This window comes from Salvelinus namaycush, chromosome 18 (genome assembly GCF_016432855.1).
Source record: "Salvelinus namaycush isolate Seneca chromosome 18, SaNama_1.0, whole genome shotgun sequence".
Lineage (NCBI taxonomy): Eukaryota > Metazoa > Chordata > Actinopteri > Salmoniformes > Salmonidae > Salvelinus > Salvelinus namaycush.
In genome coordinates, this window is record NC_052324.1 from 9452200 (window position 1) to 9475084 (window position 22885).

Here is a 22885-nt window from a genome sequence, read left to right on the forward strand (position 1 = left end):
GTACTTTTCTAGGTCATTGAGGAGGAGAAGAGAACCAACAGAGAGAAACTGACTGAGGTGAGGCTTACATGTACAACAGGATACATCATTAATGAGTTAGGCCTGATCATGTTGTTGTTATCACAGAATATGAGAATGGTAGATCCTTCTAAGGCAGGATGATGATGAGGTGATGTCTTTGGTTTGTAGAATAGAGTAGCGACTTGTTATGACTTGACAAGACAGGTGTCTTCCGAACCATACTTGCAAACATTAGAAAAAGTTTAAGTTGAAGGTTAAGCTTAAGCATCAGCCAATTAAAATCGTTGACGTAGTTGCACATGATCAAAGGCTACATGTTAGCTGTTCCCATTACATTAGCTTGAACAGTTAACCCTATGTCAACCTCAGATGATGTACTGTAACAAATTGCCCATCAGCCTATCAAAGATTCTAAACTTTTACTTGACAAACCAATGGCATTTCTTAAAATAGGTCACCTTCACCTCCAGAGAGATACATTTAATCCTCCAAATTCAAGATTTTCTTTTGTGCCCCTTCACTTGGTCTGTCTCAACTGTAGAGTGCCAATATTGTATGTTCATCGCATCCTTGACTAGTATACTTACGTTACTTACAAACCATTTTCTCATATACACTGCTCAAAAAAATAAAGGGAACACTTAAACAACACAATGTAACTCCAAGTCAATCACACTTCTGTGAAATCAAACTGTCCACTTAGGAAGCAACACTGATTGACAATAAATTTGACATGCTGTTGTGCAAATGGAATAGACAACAGGTGGAAATTATAGGCAATTAGCAAGACACCCCCAATAAAGGAGTGGTTCTGCAGGTGGTGACCACAGACCACTTCTCAGTTCCTATGCTTCCTGGCTGATGTTTTGGTCACTTTTGAATGCTGGCGGTGCTTTCACTCTAGTGGTAGCATGAGACGGAGTCTACAACCCACACAAGTGGCTCAGGTAGTGCAGCTCATCCAGGATGGCACATCAATGCGAGCTGTGGCAAGAAGGTTTGCTGTGTCTGTCAGCGTAGTGTCCAGAGCATGGAGGCCCTACCAGGAGACAGGCCAGTACATCAGGAGACGTGGAGGAGGCCGTAGGAGGGCAACAACCCAGCAGCAGGACCGCTTCCTCCGCCTTTGTGCAAGGAGGAGCAGGAGGAGCACTGCCAGAGCCCTGCAAAATGACCTCCAGCAGGCCACAAATGTGCATGTGTCTGCTCAAACGGTCAGAAACAAACTCCATGAGGGTGGTATGAGGGCCCGACCTCCACAGGTGGGGGTTGTGCTTACAGCCCAACATCGTGCAGGACGTTTGGCATTTGCCAGAGAACACCAAGATTGGCAAATTCGCCACTGGCGCCCTGTGCTCTTCACAGATGAAAGCAGGTTCACACTGAGCACATGTGACAGACGTGACAGAGTCTGGAGACGCTGTGGAGAACGTTCTGCTGCCTGCAACATCCTCCAGCATGACTGGTTTGGCGGTGGGTCAGTCATGGTGTGGGGTGGCATTTCTTTGGGGGGCCGCACAGCCCTCCATGTGCTCGCCAGAGGTAGCCTGACTGCCATTAGGTACCGAGATGAGATCCTCAGACCCCTTGTGAGACCATATGCTGGTGCGGTTGGCCCTGGGTTCCTCCTAATGCAAGACAATGCTAGACCTCATGTGGCTGGAGTGTGTCAGCAGTTCCTGCAAGAGGAAGGCATTGATGCTATGGACTGGCCCGCCCGTTCCCCAGACCTGAATCCAATTGAGCACATCTGGGACATCATGTCTCGCTCCATCCACCAATGCCACGTTGCACCACAAACTGTCCAGGAGTTGGCGGATGCTTTAGTCCAGGTCTGGGAGGAGATCCCTCAGGAGACCATCCGCCACCTCATCAGGAGCATGCCCAGGCGTTGTAGGGAGGTCATACAGGCATGTGGAGGCCACACACACACTACTGAGCCTCATTTTGACTTGTTTTAAGGACATTACATCAAAGTTGGATCAGCCTGTAGTGTGGTTTTCCACTTTAATTTTGAGTGTGCCTCCAAATCCAGACCTCCATGGGTTGATAAATTTGATTTCCATTGATAATTTGTGTGATTTTGTAGAAAAAAGTATTTAATAAGAATATTTCATTCATTCAGATCTAGGATGTGTTATTTTAGTGTTCCCTTTATTTTTTTGAGCAGTGTATTACAAAATCCCATGTTTTTGCTTATCCATTTCACATCTATCCATTTGCTTTAACAGAGAAAAGACAAAGGAGGTCTATACAACATTTACATTTATTGTATATTGTAATAAAAAAAGTAGTCTAAGAGCCTTGTGTACTTGTAATATCTGTTATCTGTTATGTATATCTGTTATGCACCGTAACCGTCATTGCTTTCCTGGTTGCACACAACGCTCAACTTCTTATGGCTGCAGGGGCAGTATTGAGTAGCTTGGATGAAAGGTGCACAGAGGTGCTCAGTCATAGTTGCTAATATATGCATATTGGATAGAAAACACTCTGAAGTTTCTAAAACTGTTTGAATTATGTCTGTGAGTATAACAGAACGTATATGGCAGTCAAAAACCTGAGACGTTCCACTTCCTGTTTGGATTTTTTCTGAGTTTGCTAGATTTTCAACCAAGCTCCCAATGAAATTACAACGAGATATGGATGAGTTTTCACTTCCTACGGCTTCCACTAGATGTCAACAGTCAACAGAACTTTGTCTGATGACTCTACTGTGAAGGGGGGCCGAAGGAGACAGGAATGAGTCACCACTGGCATGAGGTGACCATTTTTTCACCATGCGCGTTCACATAAGAGGGAGCTCCGTTCCATCGCTCATCTGAAGTCAATGTAATTCTCCGGTTGGAACGTTATTCAAGATGTACGTTAAAAACATTCTAAAGGTTGATTCAACACATCGTTTGACATGTTTCTACGGACTGTTACGGAACTTTTGGACATTGTCAGGTTTTAGTGACCGCGCTTTCCTGACGTTGGATTTGTATACCAAACATGCGACAAAAATAGCTATTATGGACATAGATGATGGACATTACCGAAAAAAATGAAAATTTCTTGTGGAAGTGGGAGTCCTGGGAGTGCATTCCGACGAAGATCAGCAAAGGTAAGTGAAGATCTATAATGCTTTTTATGAGTTTTGTTGACTGCACAATTTGGGCGGGTAACTGTATGACTTGCTTTTGTGGCTGAATGCTGTTTTCAGATTATTGAATATTGTGTTTTGCAGTAAAGCCTTTTGAAATCTGACACAGCGGTTGCATTAAGAACAAGTGTATCTTTAATTATATGTAAAACATGTATCTTTCATCAAAGTTTATGATGAGTATTTCTGTTATTTGACGTGGCTCTCTGCAATTTCTCCGGATATTTTGGAGGCATTTCTGAACATGGCGCCAATGTAAACAGAGGTTTTTGAATATAAATATGCACATTATCAAACAAAACATAAATGTATTGTGTAACATGATGTCATATGAGTGTCATCTGATGAAGATGTTCAAAGGTTAGTGATTAATTTTATCTCTATTTCTGGTTTTTGTTATTACTATATTTTGCTGGGAAAATGGCTGTGTTTTTCTGTTGCTATGTACTGAGCTAACATAATTGTTTCGTGTGCTTTCCCCGTAAATCCTTTTTGAAATCAGACATGTTGGCTGGATTCACAACATGTGTAGCTTTAATTTGGTGTCTTTCATAGATTTTTATAGTAATATATTTGAATTTGGCACGCTAAATTTTTTCTGGATTTTGGCCAAGTGGGACGCTACTGTCCCACACATCCTAGAGAAGTTAAACCCCGGTAATCGATACAGGGATGTAATCCCCGTCCCTCTTTCCAAAAAGAAAAAACCCGCTCCTGCAGGTGAATTGGAAGGCCGAAATAAAACCAGCCTCCTTAACATACCTATTCATGGCTGCAGTCTCTAGTTCTGAGAGAGAATATAGCCCTCCACTCTGAGGAGTGGTGCTGGGCAGGAGGTCGATGGCACAATCAAAGGACCTGTGAGGAGGCAGTTCGCTGGCCCTTCATTTGCTGAAGACCTGACCCAGATCCCAGTAATCCTGAGGTACGTGGGAAAGATCAGGCTTGTCATCCCCACCCGGGGGAAGAGGAGAATCGGAAGCCTCCAGACGAGCAGGGCGGGAAGGATGTGGAGAGTGGCTGGCAGGTGGACTGGCATGAAGGATTCCATCCCATAACTCTTCCAGAGGGCTTATGGATAGAAAGCCACTGATGTCCAAGAACCAGGGGAAGCTCAGGAGAGTCCACCAAATGTAACTGGATAAACTCCACATGATAATCCAGAAATCGTAGCTGAATAGGCATGGTGAGTTGCTTCACCTTTCCAGACTCTAGGGGTTAAACATCCAGCACAGTGACCGGCAACGGAATGTCCAGCTTAGTGAGAGGCAGCCCCTGTTGGTGAGCTAATGTGCAATCTAGAAAACAACCGGTAGCCCCAGAGTCTATGAAAGCAGGAATGTCCAACTGCCCATTGTTCCACCGCAGGTTGGCCGGAAGAAAGGTGCATACCGTGTCGGCAGCTGGAGACTGTATCTGACTCGCCAGTATTCTCCCGTCTACTGACGAGTCATCCCGTTTCCCGTCAGCTCTGGACAAGAGGCACGGAAATGTCCAGACTGTCCAACATATCAATCAGTCTATCAAATATATTTATAAAGCCCTTTTCACATCAGCCGATGTCACAACGTGCTATTCAGAAACCCAGCCTAAAACACCAAACAGCAAGCAATGCAGATGTGGAAACACGGTGGCTAGGAAAAACTCCCTAGAAAGGACAGCACCTATGAATAAGCCTAGAGAGGACCAGGCTCTGAGGTGTGGCCAGTCCTCTTATGGCTGTACAGGGTGGAGAATATAACAGTACATGGCTAAGATGTTCAAACGTTCATAGATGGCCAGCAGGTCAAATAACAATAATCAGAGTGGTTGTAGAAGGGTGCAACAGGTCAGAACCTCAGGAGTTAATTAATGTCAGTTTGCTTTTCATAGCCAATCATTCAGAGTTAGAGACAGCAGGTGCGGTAGAGAGAGAGAGAGAGTCGAAAACGGTGAACAGTTTAGGGTTCCATAGCCGTAGGCAGAACAGTTGAAATGGGAGCAGCAGCACGACCAGGTGGACTGGGGACAGCAAGGAGTCATTAGGCCAGGTAGTCCTGAGGCATGGTTCGAGGGCTCAGGTCCTATGAGAAGAGAGACAGAAATAAAACAGGAAAAATACTCCAGATATAACAGACTGACCCTATCCCCCCGACACAAACTATTGCAGCATAATTACTGGAGGCTGAGACAGGAGGGGTCGGGAGAAACTGTGACACCGTCAGACTATACCCTCGGACAGGGCCAACCAGGCAGGATATAACCCCACCCGCTTTGTCAAGCACAGCCCCCATACCACTAGAGGGATATCAACAGACAACCAACTTACTGCCCTGAGACGAGGCCGAGTATAGCCCACGAAGATTTCCCCTACGGCACAAACCCGACGGGGGCGCCAACTCGGACAAGAAGATCACATCAGTGACTCAACCCACTCAAGTGACACACCCCTCCTAGGGACGGCTTAGAAGAGCATTAGTAAGCCAGTGACTCAGCCCCCGTAATAGTGTTAGAGGCAGAGTATCCCAGTGGAGAGAGGGGAACTGGCCAGGCAGAGACAGCAAGGGTGGTTCGCCGCTCCAGTGCCTTTCTGTTCACCTTCACACCCCTGGGCCAGACAACACTCAATCATAGGACCTACTGAAGAGATGAGTCTTCAATAAAGACTTAAAGGTCGAGACCGAGTCTACGTCTCCCACATGGATAGGCAGACCATTTCATAAAAATTGAACTCTATAGCAGAAAGCTGGAGAAAGCCCTGCCTCCAGACAATAAGGAGGCCTGCATCTTGTGACCATAGTGTACGTGTAGGTATGTACGGCAGGACCAAATCGGAAGGATAGATAGGAGTAAGCCCATGTAATTCTTTGTAGTTTAGCAGTAAAATCTTGAAAACAGCCCTAGCCTTAACAGGAAGACAGTATAGAGAAGACAGTATATTCTAGTCAAGATTCTAGCAGCCGTGTTAGGCACTTACTGAAGTTTGTTTAATGCTTCATCGGGGTAGCCGAAAAGTAGAGCATTGCAGTCTAATCTAGAAGTGACAAAAGCATGGATTTACATTTCTGCATCATTTTTGGACGGAGAGTTTCAGATTTTTGCTATGTTACGTAGATGGAAAAAAGCTGTCCTTGTTTGTCAAAAGAGAGACTGTGGTCCAGAGTAACGCAGAGGTACTTTACAGTTTTATTTGAGGCGACTGTTCAACCAACAAGATTAATTGCCAGATCCAACAGCAGATCTTTGTTTTTTTGGGACATATATAGTGGCTTGCAAATGCATTCACCCCCCTTGGCATGTTTCCTATTGTTTTGCCTTACAACCTGGAATTTAAAAAATATTTTTCGGGGGTATGGATCATTTGAGTTACACAACATGCCTACCACTTTGAAGATGCAACAATTTTTTTATTGTGAAACAAACAAGAAATAAGACAAAAAAACAGAAAACTTGAGCGTGCATAACTATTCACCCCCCCACCGTTTGCAACAATTACAGCTGCAAGTCTCATGGGGTATGTCTCTATAAGCTTGGCACATCTAGCCACTGGGATTTTTGCCCATTCTTCAGGACAAAACTGATCCAGCTCCTTCAAGTATGATGGGTTCCGCTGGTGAACAACAATCTTTAAGTCATACCAAAGATTCTCAATTGGATTGAGGTCTGGCCTTTGACTAGGCCATTCCAAGACATTTAAATGTTTCCCACTCAAGTGTTGCTTTAGCAGTATGCTTAAGGTCATTGTCCTGCTGGGAGGTGAACCTACGTCCCAGTCTCAAATCTCAGGAAGACAAACCGGTTTCCCTCAAGAATTTCCCTGTGTTTAATGGCCATCCATCATTCCTTCAATTCTGACCAGTTTCCCAGTCCCTGCCGATGAAAAACATACCCACGGCATGATGCTGCCACCACCATGTTTCACTGTGGAGATGGTGTTCTAGGGGGGATGAGATGTGTTGGGTTTGCGCCACACATAGCGTTTTCCTTGATGACCAAAAAGCTCCATTTTAGTCTCATCTAAACAGAGTACCTTCTTCCATATGTTTGGGGAGTCTCCCACTCTCCTTTTGGCGAACACCAAACGTGTTTGCTTATTTTATACTTTAAGCAATGTCTTTTTCTGGCCACTCTTCCGTAAAGCCCAGCTTTGTGGAGTGTACGGCTTAAAGTGGTCCTATGGACAGATACTCCAATCTCTGCTGTGGAGCTTTGCAGCTCCTTCAGGGTTATCTTTTGTCTCTTTGTTGCCTCTCTGATTAATGCTTTCCTTGCCTGGTCCGTGAGTTTGGTGGGCAGCCCTCTCTTGAAAGGTTTGTTGTGGTGCCATATTCTTTCCATGAATTTTATTTAATTTAATAGTTCTCTGTGGGATGTTCAACGTTTCTTATATTTTTTATAACCCAACCCTGATCTGTACCTGTTTGGAGAGCTGCTTTGTCTTCATGGTGCCGCTTGCTTGGTGGTGCCCCTTGCTTAGTGGTGTTGCAGATTCTGGGGCCTTTCAGAACAGCTGTATATATACTGAGATCATGTGACACTTAGATTGCACACAGGTGGACTTTATTTAACTAATTATGTGACTTCTGAAGGTAATTGGTTGCACCAATTATTTAAACAAGTTATTTTTTTCATTTCATTTAAATTAGAAGTTGTAATGCAACAAAATAGGAAAAATGCCAAGGGGGTGAATTATTTTGCAAGGCACTGTAACTAGCATCTCTGTTTTGTCCGAGTTTAAAAGTAAAACATTTGCCGCCATCCACTTCCTCATGTCTGAAACACAGGCTTCCAGGGAGGGCAATTTTGGGGCGTCACCATGTTTCATTGAAATGTACAGCTGCGTATCATCCGCATAGCAGTGAAAGTTAACATTATGTTTCCGAATGACATCACCAAGAGGTAAAATATATAGTGAAAATGTACTGTTGATTTGTCAGAGGACAAACCATCCACAGAGACAAACTGATATCTTTCCGACAGATAAGATCTAAACCAGGCCATAACTTGTCCGTGTAGACCAATCTGGGTTTCCAATCTCTCCAAAAGAATGTGGTTATCGAGGTATCAAAAGCAGCACTAAGGCCTAGGAGCACGAAGACAGATGCAGAGCCTTGGTCTGATGACATTAAAAGGTAATTTACCACCTTCACGAGTGCAGTCTCAGTGCTACGATGGGGTCTAAAACCAGACTGAAACGTTTTGTGTACATTGTAAAGACAACGTTGCTCATTAATCCTGCGCCTTTTCTCCAGAGCAGAAGGTCTGGTGCATCCCAATTGCATCGGCTACTCTGAAGGATATGAAGGAGAACCAGAGCCGAATTGAGAACTCTGACGGGGTACAGGACAAGCAGACGCAGCATAAGGCAGTGGAACAAACAAAGAATTGACTCCCTCAGCGAATCCCGAAACAATGGAAACAACTCGGAACCCCTCCGTCCTCTCACGACGATGTTCCCGAAGCCGGTTGTCAATCCGGATGGCCAGAACGATAATTTCATCCAGAGTATCAGGCTTGTCCCGGGAAGCCAGCTCATCCTTGAAAACTTCGCTGAGTCCGTTCAGAAAGGCTGAGTGAAGTGCCTCTGTATTCCAACCACTCTCAGTGGCGAGCGTCCGAAAGTCAATGGCGTAATCAGCTACGCTCTGGCTGCCCTGCCGAAGCGCAATGAGTCTTTTAGCAGCATTCCTGGCACTGATGGGGTGATCAAAAACCCTCTTCATCTCCTGGGTGAAGCTTTGCCAATTAAGATAAATGTCTGATAGCTGCTCCCATGTGGCCGTGGCCCAGGCCAGAGCCCATCCTGAGAGCAAAGAGATGACGTATGCCACTCATGAATGCTCAGTGGGAAACGTTGATGCCTGCAGCTCGAAGGCCAGGAGCAGGAACCCACGACACTTCCCAGGATGCCCCTCATAGCGCTCCGGTCCCGGGAGATGAGGCCCCGGAAAGGAGGAAGACACTGAGCTGGTAGGGAGTGGAGGATTAGGAACAGCCACAGGTGCAGCAGCCGTTGCTTCCGCCTGTCCGGTCTGCAGAGCGGACACAAGAGTTATTAAATCATCCAACAATGTCTGCAGCCACGCCTCATGGCAACCAATCACAGTTCCATGGTGGGTGAGAGCCGACCGTAAATGGTGGAGTTCGTAATGTTCCTCGGACGACTGAGCAATCTCTGCTGGATCCATCGTTGGCTTCGGTCTGCTATAACAATACTGCTAGTACAAACTCAAACCCAGGCGTAGAGAAACACAGCAAGGAGAGGTAAGGGTAAATTCCAGTGGTGGGCCGTCAGGGCCTGCAAGGCCTTCTCTGCTGGACTAAACATCATCAGAATCGATTTTTTTTTTAAATATATTTTCCCACAAATATGTATTAAATTATTCCCCAGAGTAAGAGTTATACTCTTCATTTCATAGCTTTCCTCTTGGTTGCACTGCTTCCAGCCCCAGGTTGAGATTTGGAGGGCTGGTCTTTATGTTAGATCTTTTATCCAATCATATTCAGCCATCATGTGTTGCCAGGGGTCTAAAATCTGCCCTCAGGCCTTCAGAATCAACAGTGCGGGCGCTTGTAGCTTATAGTGAATGGAAATGAAAATTTAGTGTCAACCAATCAGCTTTAGAGTTGGCTATTGTACGCCTGCTGGCTGGCTCCAGTGTTACACAGGAGCCAGCTAGCAGGCGTAGTGCGTGCACGTCTTTTGATTGGATTACCAATATTGAGAGGCAGGTCCTATGGAGATCTAGGAAACTGAATTTGATAAACGAATTAATTCGCGTACTACTAAGCTGTTTTTTCAACCCACAATGGCGGAAGGAGGAGAAGATATCGATTTGGTCGAGGATATAATTATAACGCCATTCTCAAGACAAACTTTTCAAGAAAAGTTAGACATTGTAAGGAGAGGTCGCCCGACGCCACAAAGCCTGTCACAGGCGGGAAAGGGGTTCGTTCGCTCGCCACTTTCAAAGTTTCAACTACGAGCGCTGTCAATGGCTCACAGGCTCCTTGGCTCCGAGAAGCACTGCAAACTGTACTGCTGGGAATGCCTATTATTTGCAAGTGATCGATTTGGTGTTTGGAGCCACACTGGCTTTGCAAACTTGAGTTGTCTAACCAAGGCAGCAACGAGACACCAAAGTACGGCTGGGCACTTACAAGCAATGGTGCTTTTGAAAACTTTTGGGGACACCGGAGTGGATCTACAGCTCAAAGAACAAGCGCGCAGGGCAACGGAGCTGCACAATGAAAAGGTGAAGGGAAATATTGAAAAGACTCATTGATTGTGTCATGTTTTTGGGTAAACACTGTTTACCCAAAAATGTCAATTTGTCAATTTCAAGGTGACGCAACGCCTGGTTATACTGCGTTTCTGTCTAAATGTATAGTTTCTAGAGCCATGGCATCATAATGATGGTAATAAGAGGTGGATTAATTCGGGTGGGACTGTGTAGTACCTCACTGAAGGCCCAGGCCCCAGGCCCAGCGTTTCTGTCTAAATGTATAGTGTCTAGAGCCATGGCATCATAATGATGGTAATAAGAGGTGGATTAATTCGGGTGGGACTGTGTAGTACCTCACTGAAGGCCCAGGCCCTAAGGCCCACGGCACGCCACTGGTAAATTCAGAACTTTTACTGAGAGTCTCAACAGAAACAAGGCAACCGGACAAGAGCACACACACAAAAAACATGAGACCTAAGCAAAGATACAGGCCAAATGAGGAACCTAAATAACCACTCAACCAGTTGAACAGAGAAGGTAATTAAACCCACGTGAATCCAATAAGTAATAATCAGGACCTGGAAACTAGAAAACAAGGTAAGGGTGCACTCCAGCGGTAACCTAACGAAACAACAATCAAATAACACAGAAACTGTGACAGGTAGTGAGTGTTGCACCTGAGGACAGCCAATTTTTACACGCTATGCGCATTAGCACTAGGCAGTCCCGTTCTGTGAGCTTGTGTGGCCTACCACTTCATGGCTGAGCTGTTGTTTCTCCTAGATGTTTCCGCTTCAGAATTCACAGCACTTACAGTTGACCGGGGCAGCTCTAGCTGGGCAGACATTTTATGAACTGACTTGTTGGAAAGGTGGCATCCTATGAAGGTGCCACGTTCCAAGTCAGTGAGCTCTTCAATAAGGCCATTCTACTGCCAATGTTTGTCGATGGAGATTGCATGGCTGTGTGCTCGATTTTATACACCTGCCAGCAACGGGTGTGACTGAAATTGCAGAAACAATTCATTTGAAGGTGTGTCCACATACTTTTGAATATAGTGTATTAGTGTGTTGCCCAAACCGTTCGGACGCTAAGAAGTTGGCAGAAGTAGGGCAGTAGTAGGCTAAGGGAGGGAATTCAACCCCCTAAAGTCAATGTCCACACCCCCGCGGAATCCAATTAGCATAAAAAAGATCCCCATGAAAACCTGTCCATTTAAACTACAGATTTGTTTGTGTTTCATGAAATATCTGTGATGAAAGGTGGCTAAGCTACAGCTATGTTTGTAAGACCATGAGACATCCATGAAATAGGTCTTCTCATGAAAACATCCATACAGTTTGGGCTAAACACTAATGACCCCTTCATGGAAAGGTGAGAGCCTCACAAACACATACATGTCGGTTGTTTTGCTCTAGGACACCAACAAGACTTGTCTGAAGGTAGCTCGGTACCAGTTAAAACAAATTATGGAAGTACTGTATATAAGGAAGTAGTTGAGTGCCATTTTTTTTTTATATGGGTAAAAAAAATCTAAATCTAAATAATTTCCTGATCTTTCTAATATCTCACAGATATAGGACACACACTTTAAAACAACATTTATTTTTATATTTTTTTTTACTATCTGTTTATCCATGTATGAATCTGTTATTCTTTGCATTCTCTGAGCTAAAAGCAGTAAGGCCAAATGAAACATTTCATCAAATTATGTATTTACATAAACAGTGCCAGTCAAATGTTTGAACACACCTACTCATTCAAGGGTATTTCTTTATTTTTTACTATTTTCTACATTGTAGAATAATATCGAAGACATCAAAAACTATGAAATAACACATAATCGAATCATGTAGTAACCAAAAGAAGTGTTAAACTAATCCAAATATATTTTAGATTTTTCAAAGTAGCCACCATTTGCCTTGATTACAGCTTTTTCATAGTTTGATGGCTTCACTATTATTCTACAATGTAGAAAGTTGTAAAATTAAAGAAAAACTCTTGAATGAGTACGTGTGTCCAAACTTTTTACTGGTGCTGTATATCTTTTTTTATCTAAAGGGGCCATACATTTCAAAAGGAAATAGCTAAATGATACTTGGTATGACCATCTTACAACAATTCCATATGTTAGCTAAGTTAAACACAAAGATTAGCCTCTTAAACCTGCAATATGTAACTTTTTGGATGACCTGACAAAATGCACGTAGAATTGTGAGTTATAGACCAGTAATCCTGATTGAAAGCAAGTCTAAGTAGGGGTAGATCTGTTCTATGTGCACTTTTTCTTTGTTTCCCATGCTTAAGTTTTCCTTTTGCTTCTTTTACTTTCGGTTTCGTACACCAGCTTCAAACAAATGGTACAATATTTTTGGTAATGAAAAGTATATTTTACAGCGGTTTAGATGGTACAATGATTCTCCACACTATACTTGCTTTTTGTCACATAAACTGAAGTCTGAAACTTTTAGAATTTTAGTAGCCTGGATATGGCAGAGCAATTTCTGCATAGTGCATCTTTAAGGATTTTAAGGGATGATTGTGATCTAATGATATCCTTGGAAATTATACCTTATTATCGGGAAAATTAAAATCTCTTATTAACTGGTCAACCATTGTACAGTTAATTAAAACAAGCCCTGACAAGACGCAATGCAGACCACTTTTTGTCAAGGGAATTTTCACTGTGTATGTACTTTTGTTTGGCTCTGGTATAACACTTCATGTGACAGGTAAGAGATCCATTCCTCTGATTTTCAGCAATAGACATTAATAAGGAATCATAAATATGTCTAATCAATTTCCCAAATAATTGAGGAAACATCCTGAAGTATCGCTTCGCAAATATGCACTATATGTGATCAACTCATGTTAGAAAATAAAAATATATATTTTTGAAAGTTTGCAATTAGTTTCAATAAAGCCATATGCACAATTTGCAGTATATTGCATGTCATAATCTTAGAGATATACACACTCAGTTAAATGTGTGATATAAATGTAAAGTCATTTTATATGGGGTAAGAATGTTTGACTGTTTACTTAGCTAAGAATCTTATTAATTAAATGATATTGAACGTTTTGATTTACACCGTATTGAAATACGATATTCCAGAAAGGATAGTTGATATGAAAAATAGAATGAGTTGGTACATGTAATTTATGTATGTAATTTATTGTTTAATGGAATATAGAAAGTAAGCTGGATATACAACAAATGGTGTGGGACATCACGATTCATCTTGACAACAGACTACATCTGAAGTATGAAAACTTGAGTATGATGTCCATTTCTTGTGTGTCTTTAAAATCAGACAATCGTGTACAAAAACCCAAAGTCACGGTCTACCCAGTGTCCAAACCTGAGCCGAACAGGAAAACAACCCTGCTATGTCTGGCTAGAGACATGTTTCCAGACTTAGTCAAGATTTCATGGAAGATGGAGGATGAAAACGGCCGAACCGTGGAGGTGCCCAAAGCAGAGGGGGAAGAGCTGGAGCAGCGGGAGGAAGGGCGGACGACAAGTATGATCATCATTGATAAAGAGAAAACGTACGGGAACAAATACATCTGTTCTGTCGAGCATAAATTGGGCACTCAAGACGTTGACATACCAAAAGGTAAAGCCAGTCATTTAAATAGTTTAACATTAGCATGTATTATGTTATTCATACATCATTATTCATTTAATATATTTATAAGTAAGCTATCATGTATTCAACCATGTAAAAAATGGCATATTACATTTTCAAAGTAAAAAAGAAAGTCCATCAAAATTTAACCGACACTTGGTAATTGCATAGTTTCGCAAGTTAATTTCTCAAGTTTAAACAAATCACCTTTTTTGCATAACTATTATCTTTGACATTAGCCTACACAAATGCTCTGAAAAATATTGTTTAATATGATATTTTTCCATATCATTCTCAGAGGAACCAACTGAAGCTCCTCAAACCACCATGGCTGCACCAACCACTCTGCACGTTACCTATGGTAGGATTGATGTGTATTTCATGCAGGGTTGGAGTCAATTCAAACACAAAAATCATGCATCCAAAACATTAAGAACACCTGCTCTTTCCACAACATAGACTGACCAGGCGAATGCTATGATCACTTATGGATGGCACTTGTTAAATCCACTTCAATCAGTGTAGATCAAGGTGAGGAGACAGGTTATTGAAGGATTTTTAAGCCTTGAGACAATTGAGACATGGATTGTGTATGTCTGCCATTCATAGGGTGAATGGGCAAACAAAAGATGTAAGTGCCTTTGAACGGGTTATGGTAGTAGGTGCCAGGCTCAACGGTTTGTGTCAAGAACTGCAACGCTGCTGGGTTTTTCACGCTCCCGTGTGTATCAAGAATGGTCCACCCAAAGGACATCCAGCCAACTTGACACAACTATGGGAAGCATTGGAGTCAACATGGGCCAGCATCCCTGTGGAATGCTTTCGACATCTTTTAGAGGGGAGTGTAACTTAATATTACAAAGGTGTTCCTAATGTTTAGTAAACTTGTATATTTATGTGATATATTTATATGAGTATCATGTGTTCAAGCAACTAAAAATGGCATACCACCTTCTCAAAGTAAAACAAATAATGTACATAGTAATGTGGACTTACACTTGTTAATTGCATAGGAATGTTGTGTAGTTGGTTTTGCAATCACCTTTTTGCAATCAACTTTTTTTGCGTAACTATTCTCCCCAACACAATCTCCAACAAAAACGGCAAACCTGGCAATAACTGCCGAAACAGAGATATGTCATGGCTGATATTTTTGTATTAATTATGTCTGATGGTAGATAATGCTCTGATAATGCTTTTTCCATCTCATACTCAGAGGATCCAACTGAAGCTCCTCCATCAACAAAGGCTGCACCAACTGCTCTGCAGGCTACAAACGGTAAAATTGATGTCGATTTCATGCAAGGTTGGGGTAAATTCATAAAACAAAAATTGAAAAAGGAAAAAAATATATACATGAGTGGCTGGATCAATGAACAGATTTACAGTGCATTCAGAAAGTATTCACACCCCCTGACTTTTCCACATTTTGTTGTGTTATAAAGTGGGATTAAAATGGATTTAATTGTCATTTTTATGTCAAGGATCTACACAAAATAATCTGTAATGTCAAAGTGGAAGAACATTTTCAACATTGGTCAAAAAAAAATATGGGACACATGACACTAATATACCTTGATTAGTATTCAAACCCCTGACTCAATACATGTTAGAATCACCTTTTTTTCTGGGTATGTTTCTAAGAGCTTTCCACACTTGGATTGTGCAACATTTGCCCATTATTATTTTAAAAATTCTTCAAGCTTTGTCAAAATTGGTTGTTGATCATTGCCACACAACTATTTTCAGGTATTGCCATAGATTTTTTAAGCAGATTTAAGTCAAAACTGTAACTCAGGAACATTCACTGTCTTCTTGGTAAGCAACTCCAGTGGAGATTTGGAATCGTGTTTTCGGTTATTGTCCTGCTGAAAGGTAAATTCATCCAGTGTCTGGTCGAAAGCAGACTGAACCAGGTTTTCCTCTAGGATTTTGCCTGTGCATAACTCCACTCCATGTATTTTTTGTTCTGAAAAACACCCCAGTCCTTAGCAATTACAAGCATACTCATAACATGATGCAGCCACCACAATGCTTGAAAATATGGAGTGGTACTCAGTAATGTGTTGTATTGGATTTGCCCCAAACATAACACTGTGTATTCGGGACAAAAAGTGAATTGCTTTGCCAATTTTTTTGCAGTATTACTTTAGTGACTTGTTGCAAACAGGGTGCATGTTTTGGAATATTTTAATTCTGTACAGACTTCTTTCTTTTCACTCTGACAATTGGGTTAGTATTGTGGAGTAACTACAATGTTGCTGATCCATCCTCAGTTTTCTCTTTAAAGCCATTAAACTCCGGAACTGTTTAAAAGTCACCATTGGCCTCATGGTGAAATCCCTGAGCGGTTTCCATCCTCTCCGGCGACTGAGTTAGGAAGGACACGTATCTTTGTAGTAACTGGGTGAATTTATACACCATCCATAGTGTAATTATTAACTTCACATTGCTCCAACGGACACTCAATTTATTTTAATTTTTTTCCCATTTACCAATAGGTGCCCTTCTTTGCAAGGTATTGGATAAACTCCCTGGTCTTTGTGGTTGAAATTCTTCAGTGATGCCAATTTTTACTGATTTAGGCTTTCCACAACAAAGGGGTTGAATACATATTGACTCAAGACATTTCAGCTTTTCATTTTTAAATAATTTCAAAAAACATCATTCCTCTTTGAAATTATGAAGTCTTGTGTGTAGGCCAGTGACAAAAAACGAAATTTAATCAATTTTAAATTCACGCTATTACTGCCACACAGGCAGTCATGAGTCATGACCGCAGTAAAGTTTCACATGACCGTTGAGTCACAAAAGCTCCTCTTATGCACTCTAGACATGCATTGGCAGTACCCAACTCGCAAACTACCATCAGGTCGCTAATGGCTGGCTCTATTGCCCCTGTAACCACTCGGACATCAATGCAAATGCAATCGGAAATCACATCAAACACAACATCAAAACAGTATTGTGCTTTTAAAACTCACCTCACTGTGACGATCAATTTGAAAAATAGAAGATCAACAATAGGTTGAAACTGAGTGTAAAACATGGTGATTTTGGATGTTGTTTCAAAGCCTATAACACAATGAAATGGACAGCGCGTTCTAAGGTGATTATTAATTCAAAACATCCATATGCATATTAGAGCTTATGCATAAGCATAGGCCTATATTTGAGCCTAAGCACCCACAAAAATAACTTAATTAAAATAATGATTGTGTTGCAGTACAAAACATACCCTACTGCACATTATGCACAGCAGAAAAATATAAAAACTGATTTAAGATGTCTTTGGTACATAATTGGTCTAGCTCAGGTATTCCCAAACTGGGGTACGTGTACTGCAATGCCATCGGGAGTACGCCAAATAAAAATGTGATTCACATTTTTAAACAGTCATTTATATTTTACAACGGGGCTATACATTTGGGTGAGGGTTTTTTTCTCAGCTGAGTAGCCTCCTTTCACTGCCAAAAATAAAATTAAACCATCTAGTGTACAGCGAAATAACAACACAATGTAAAATAGAGGTAGCCTAGTCAAATAATTAATATCCAATCACATTAACCGTTACTCTCTTGCGGGAATTCCACTAACGGTCCGTATGTAGCCAAACGTAGCTGCTGCTCATTCTATTTGCTTGAAAATTGATTAATGGTTAAAAAAGTAAGGCCTGCATCCATAGAGACACATAACAGCTCTACTGGTAGTACTGCTACTACCAGCAGTACTACACCTGTACCTGTCAACAACACAAGTTGTTCTACTTCCACAAGCACATCCAATGCTTGCATAAGTAATTTGTTGTTAGCCCAGCTAGCATGGACACCGAAAGTTGTGAATCTGATGCAGCCGAAAAGCTACTGCCCCCTTACCTGGGAAAGCACAACAGACAGGGATGTTGGACCATCGAAGAGGTGCAAATATGATGAGAACTACATTGATTTGTGGTTCACTTATATTGGGAGTAGTGCCTTTCCTCAGCCACAGTGTGTTATATGTGCAAAAGTACTATCTCACAACTCAATGAAACCTTCACTGTTGCACAGATATTTAGAAACAAAACATGCCAAAAATAAGCCACAGAAGTTTTTTGAGCGAGAATGAAGAGTAGTAGGACATGTATAAAAGCAACAGATACCATTAATAAGAAGGGGCTAGAAGCGTCTTATATGGTGAGCTACCAAGTGGCTATGACAGGCAAGCCCCATACTATTGTGGAGGATGACGAGTTTCTCACACAACTGGACTATCTGGGTGATGTTTTTTCTTGCCTGAATGATCTGAATCTAGGATTACAGGGACTCTCCTGATGTGCGGGACAAAATTGAGGCTATGATTAAGAAGTTGGAGCTCTTCTCTGTCTGCATTAACAAGGACAACACACAGGTCTTTCGATCATTGTATGATTTTTTGTGTGCAAATGAACTCAAGCTTACGGACAATGACAAATGTGATTTAGCAAAGCACCTCAGTGAGTTGGGTGCGTAGTTACGTAGTTACTTCAGAAAACGGATGGAACAAACAACTGGATTCGTTATCCCTTTCATGCCCTGCCTCCAGTCCAGTTACCGATATCTGAACAAGAGAGTCTCATCAAAATTGCAACAAGCGGTTCTGTGAAAATTGAATTTAATCAGAAGCTACTGCCAGATTTCTGGATTGGGCTGCGCTCAGAGTATCCTGCCTTGGCAAATCACGCTGTTAAGCCCTTTGCAACCACGTACCTATGTGCGAGTGGATTCTCGGCCATCACTAGCATGAAAACTAAATACAGGCACAGACTATGTGTGGAAAATGATTTAAGACTGAGACTCTCTCCAATACAACCCAACATTGCAGAGCTATGTGCATCCTTTCAAGCACACCCTTCTCATTAAACTGTAGTGAGTTATTCATAATTTTCCATAAACAAATATGTTTTTTATGTAAGATGGCTAAATAAAGCAAGATTATTTATTATTATTATATTATTATTTTTGCCCTGGTCCTATAAGAGCTCTTTGTCACTTCCCACAAGCCGGGTTGTGACAAAAACTCACACTCATTCTTATGTTTAATAAATACATCATATGGTGTGTGTGTGGCAGGCTTACAATGATGGCAAAAAACAATATTTGAGAGTGCGCTGACCCTGGTGCTAGAGTGGGTACGCAGCTGGAGGTTGAATGTTTGAAGGGATACAGGACTGTAAAAAGTTTGGTAAACACTGGTCTAGCCTATACTCGAATATTAAACATATTCTTGTAATTTTCTTTGAGTGTGGACTGTATTATTATGTATACTGGATGGACTGGTTAACTTATGCTACGCTCCAAACTTTCTATGCATGCGTCTGGGAGAGAAGATATAGGTTTTTGCAGGGCAGCTTATAGAGTTAGCCTACAATTATAGTGAATTTGTATTTTATTTTGAATAGCCATGTAAAACATTTTTTTAAATGTATTTTCACCATTAATAGGCTGACACATTACCTTTAACCTCTCTTGGGCACGTGAGACGGTAGCGTCCCACCTCTACAGCGGCTAGTGAAACTGCTGGGCGCCAAATTCAAAAACAGAAATACTCATTATAAAAATTCAGAAAACAAAACATATTTTACATAGGTTTAAAGATTAACTGCTTGTGAATCCAACCACGGTGTCAGATTTTTTTTATGCTTTACGGCGAAAGCATACATTACGATTATGAGAACATAGCCCACTAGACAAATCCTTACAAACAGTAGCCAGCCAGGTAGAACAGTTACACAATTTAGAAATAGAGATAAAATTAATCCCTTACCTTTGATGATCTACATATGGTTGCATTCAGCAGACATTCATTTACTCAATAAATGTTATTTTTTTTATAAAGTCTCTTTATACCCAAAAATCTCTGTTTTGTTCGTGCGTTTTCTTCAGTAATCCACAGGCTCAAACAAAGTAAAAACGGAAAGACAAAAAAATCCAAATTGTATCCGTAAAGTTCATAGAAACATGTCAAACGATGTTTAAATTCAAACTTCAGGTTGGTTTTAGCCTAAATAATCAATAATATTTCAACCGGACAATAACGTCGTCAATATAAAATGTAAACAAGAAACGCACTCTCTCGGTCTTGCGCAGGAAAAAGCTCTGTGACACGACAGGGTCCACTCATTCAGACTGCTCTTACTTCTTCAGAAACATTTTCTGAAGACTGTTGACATCTAGTGGAAGGCATAGAAACTGCATTTTGAGTCCTAAATCAATGGATACTGTTTTGGCATTGAATAGAAAACTACAAAACCAAAAATAAAACTACTTCCTTAATGGATTATTCTCAGGTTTTTGCCTGACAAATCAGTTCTGTTATACCCACAGACACTATTTTAACAGTTTTGGAAACTTTTGAGTGTTTTCTATCCAAATCTACCAGTTATATGCATACCATATATTCTGGGCCCGAGATGCAGGCAGTTTAATTTGGGCATGCATTTCATCCAAAATTCCGAATGCTGCCCCCTACCCTAGAGAAGTTAACTACAGAATATTCTACCACTGATATTTTCAATATCCTCCTCTCTGTCCTTCATGTGTTTCTCAAGTGCACAGAGAGAGGGGCTGTCACCAGTTTAATGAAATATGTTATTTTGTGAAAACGTGATATTATTGATGTTCCAGAACAGATTTAACTTTGGTTCCCAAATTAAGCACTGGTTTCCAGCAGGAACAGGGTTCTCACTGTCATGCAGTGAGAGGCTGCATGCTCAAACAGTGGTTGATGTGTGGAGGGAAAATAGTGTTCTTATAAGCCCAGACATTTCTAGATGAAATACTGTGTGAAAGCAGAGTTTTGATGGTTGCCACTAAAAAGAAGGAGGATCCCAGCTGCTACTATATTTATTTCTCAGCTGCTCATACTAATCACATGCTCTGCTACAAAACTGGAGTCTCCAACCCAGCATGATTGAAAAACGAACCATTGGAAAGTCATCCTCCACTATTTGAGAAGATGCAGATCACATGTATTTTCCCCCCTGACTCTGTTCCTGACCATTTGATAATAGACCATTATAAATCTAAACTGATTTGACATATTAGTAAAGACAAGATTAAATTGAGAATGGTCTGATGGGTGAAGATATGATCACTTGAGAGAACAGCGTGTGCAGCCTGAGGCAAGGAACAGAGCACAAGCTTTTTTTTCTACTTTCTCAACTCATCAATAGCCTGTAGTCGCATCATGCAGCCCATATTATGTTTCGATTTCTAAGGTTTGTATCATTCACAACTAAAGTTGCCAAATTACTCTAAAACAGGACCTGTTTCAAACGATCACTTTTACTCTCAACATAGCCACTTCATATGCACACTTGCTCTGGAATGGGAAAAATATCCTTTCTATATTATTGAGCTAAATTCTATTATATTCTTCGTACCATAAAATCATATAGCCTACGACAAATAATGTCACAGGACTTATAAGCATGTCTTGTTTGCTAAGTGAACAAACCTACAGCGCATGGCTTGGCTCATAGCCAGATAACATACATGAGTTGGCCTAGGCCAACTCATATTCTGTTCTTCTGAAATACATTTTATTCATATCATGTTTCTTTAGGCCTGTCTAAAATAAATAATGGATTTAATGTGATGGTATGTTAAATGAAATTGTTATACTTTTTTAACTGTTGATATTCCAAAGGTGTGCATCAGCAGATTGGATGTGGTTTGTATGCATGGAAGCCTGGAGATCCTTAACATGTTTATGTTAATAACGGTCAATTACCGTGAGACTGGCAGTCTTTTGAATGACAATAAACGTCTGAGGAAATGTCATGACCGTCACAGCCCTGTAACACAACAAATTGTGGAAAAAGTAACGGGGTGTGAATACTTTCTGAAGGCACTGTGGTTATGGTGAAGTTGCATTATTCAACAGTTGCATTATTTACGGTAAATTTGAGGTGTGTAGCAAGAATGTCGCTTTGCCAAGCCACATCCAAAGGCAAAGCAAGGAAGTAATATAAAGAAAAAATCTCTTGACCTACGGAGAGACGGCGCTGGTAACAATTCTAGTTAATCTAAAAACCCTCAAAGCTCCATTGTTCGTGGAGACCGCATTCGCTGCATATGTCGGCTAAATTGTAAATTACATCTTCGTGGCGCATAGCCGACAAAGTGCAATCGATCGATTCAATCGGAGCAATATTTTATTGACATTTTCCACTTTTTTTATACAGAAACAACAGCAAACCGAGTAATAGGATCGAGCAAATACCAACAAAATCATGAATAAAAATAGAAAAGAAACAAGATGACAGCAAACAAAAACCAACATAAAACTGGACTATATTAAAATAAAACCATTGGCTAAAATCCCGGCCTATACTATTTTCTTTTCCCCAGATTCCTTCCAGTCAACATGCAGTCTCAACTTGGCCTCTCTGGTTTATACAGTGATGATCCTGAAGAGCATGGTGTACTGCTGTGCGCTCTCTCTCCTGCTGCACAACAGGAACCTGGGAAGTAGACCCAGCACCAGTAGACCCATTTATTGAAAGGATATGCCCCAGTATGGATAGAGTTGTAGTGGGCTGGGAACAACAAAGATTTTACACCCCATTGTGGTCTCAGATTTCATTTGTGTACCTTTTATTTTTTTCCAGCTTCATTTTTTTAAATGCTAAAATATTGTGAGCCATAGATTTACACGTCTTCCAATAACTTCAACAGCTAATTATGACATTAATTGCAGAACATTTCATTTGTATTTCCAATAACTTCAACTGACAATTATGCCATTAATTGCAGAACATTTCATTTGAGTATATTGTGTTTCCCTCCTTAACATTTAAGTTAATGTCACATTTTACTTTTGATGATTGTGGGACATACACACTGCAGACACTTGAATAA

The 22885-nt window shown here is 41.1% G+C and overlaps 1 gene segment (V, D, J or C); it reads left to right on the forward strand.

Moving 5' to 3' along the window:
* The first annotated feature begins 11726 nt into the window (after window positions 1-11726).
* LOC120063524 lies at window positions 11727-22527 on the forward strand. The segment is given in 5 exon segments: window positions 11727-11745; window positions 13686-13991; window positions 14302-14364; window positions 15220-15282; window positions 22376-22527. Coding segments are annotated over 5 exon segments (603 nt in total).
* The last annotated feature ends 358 nt before the right edge of the window (window positions 22528-22885 follow it).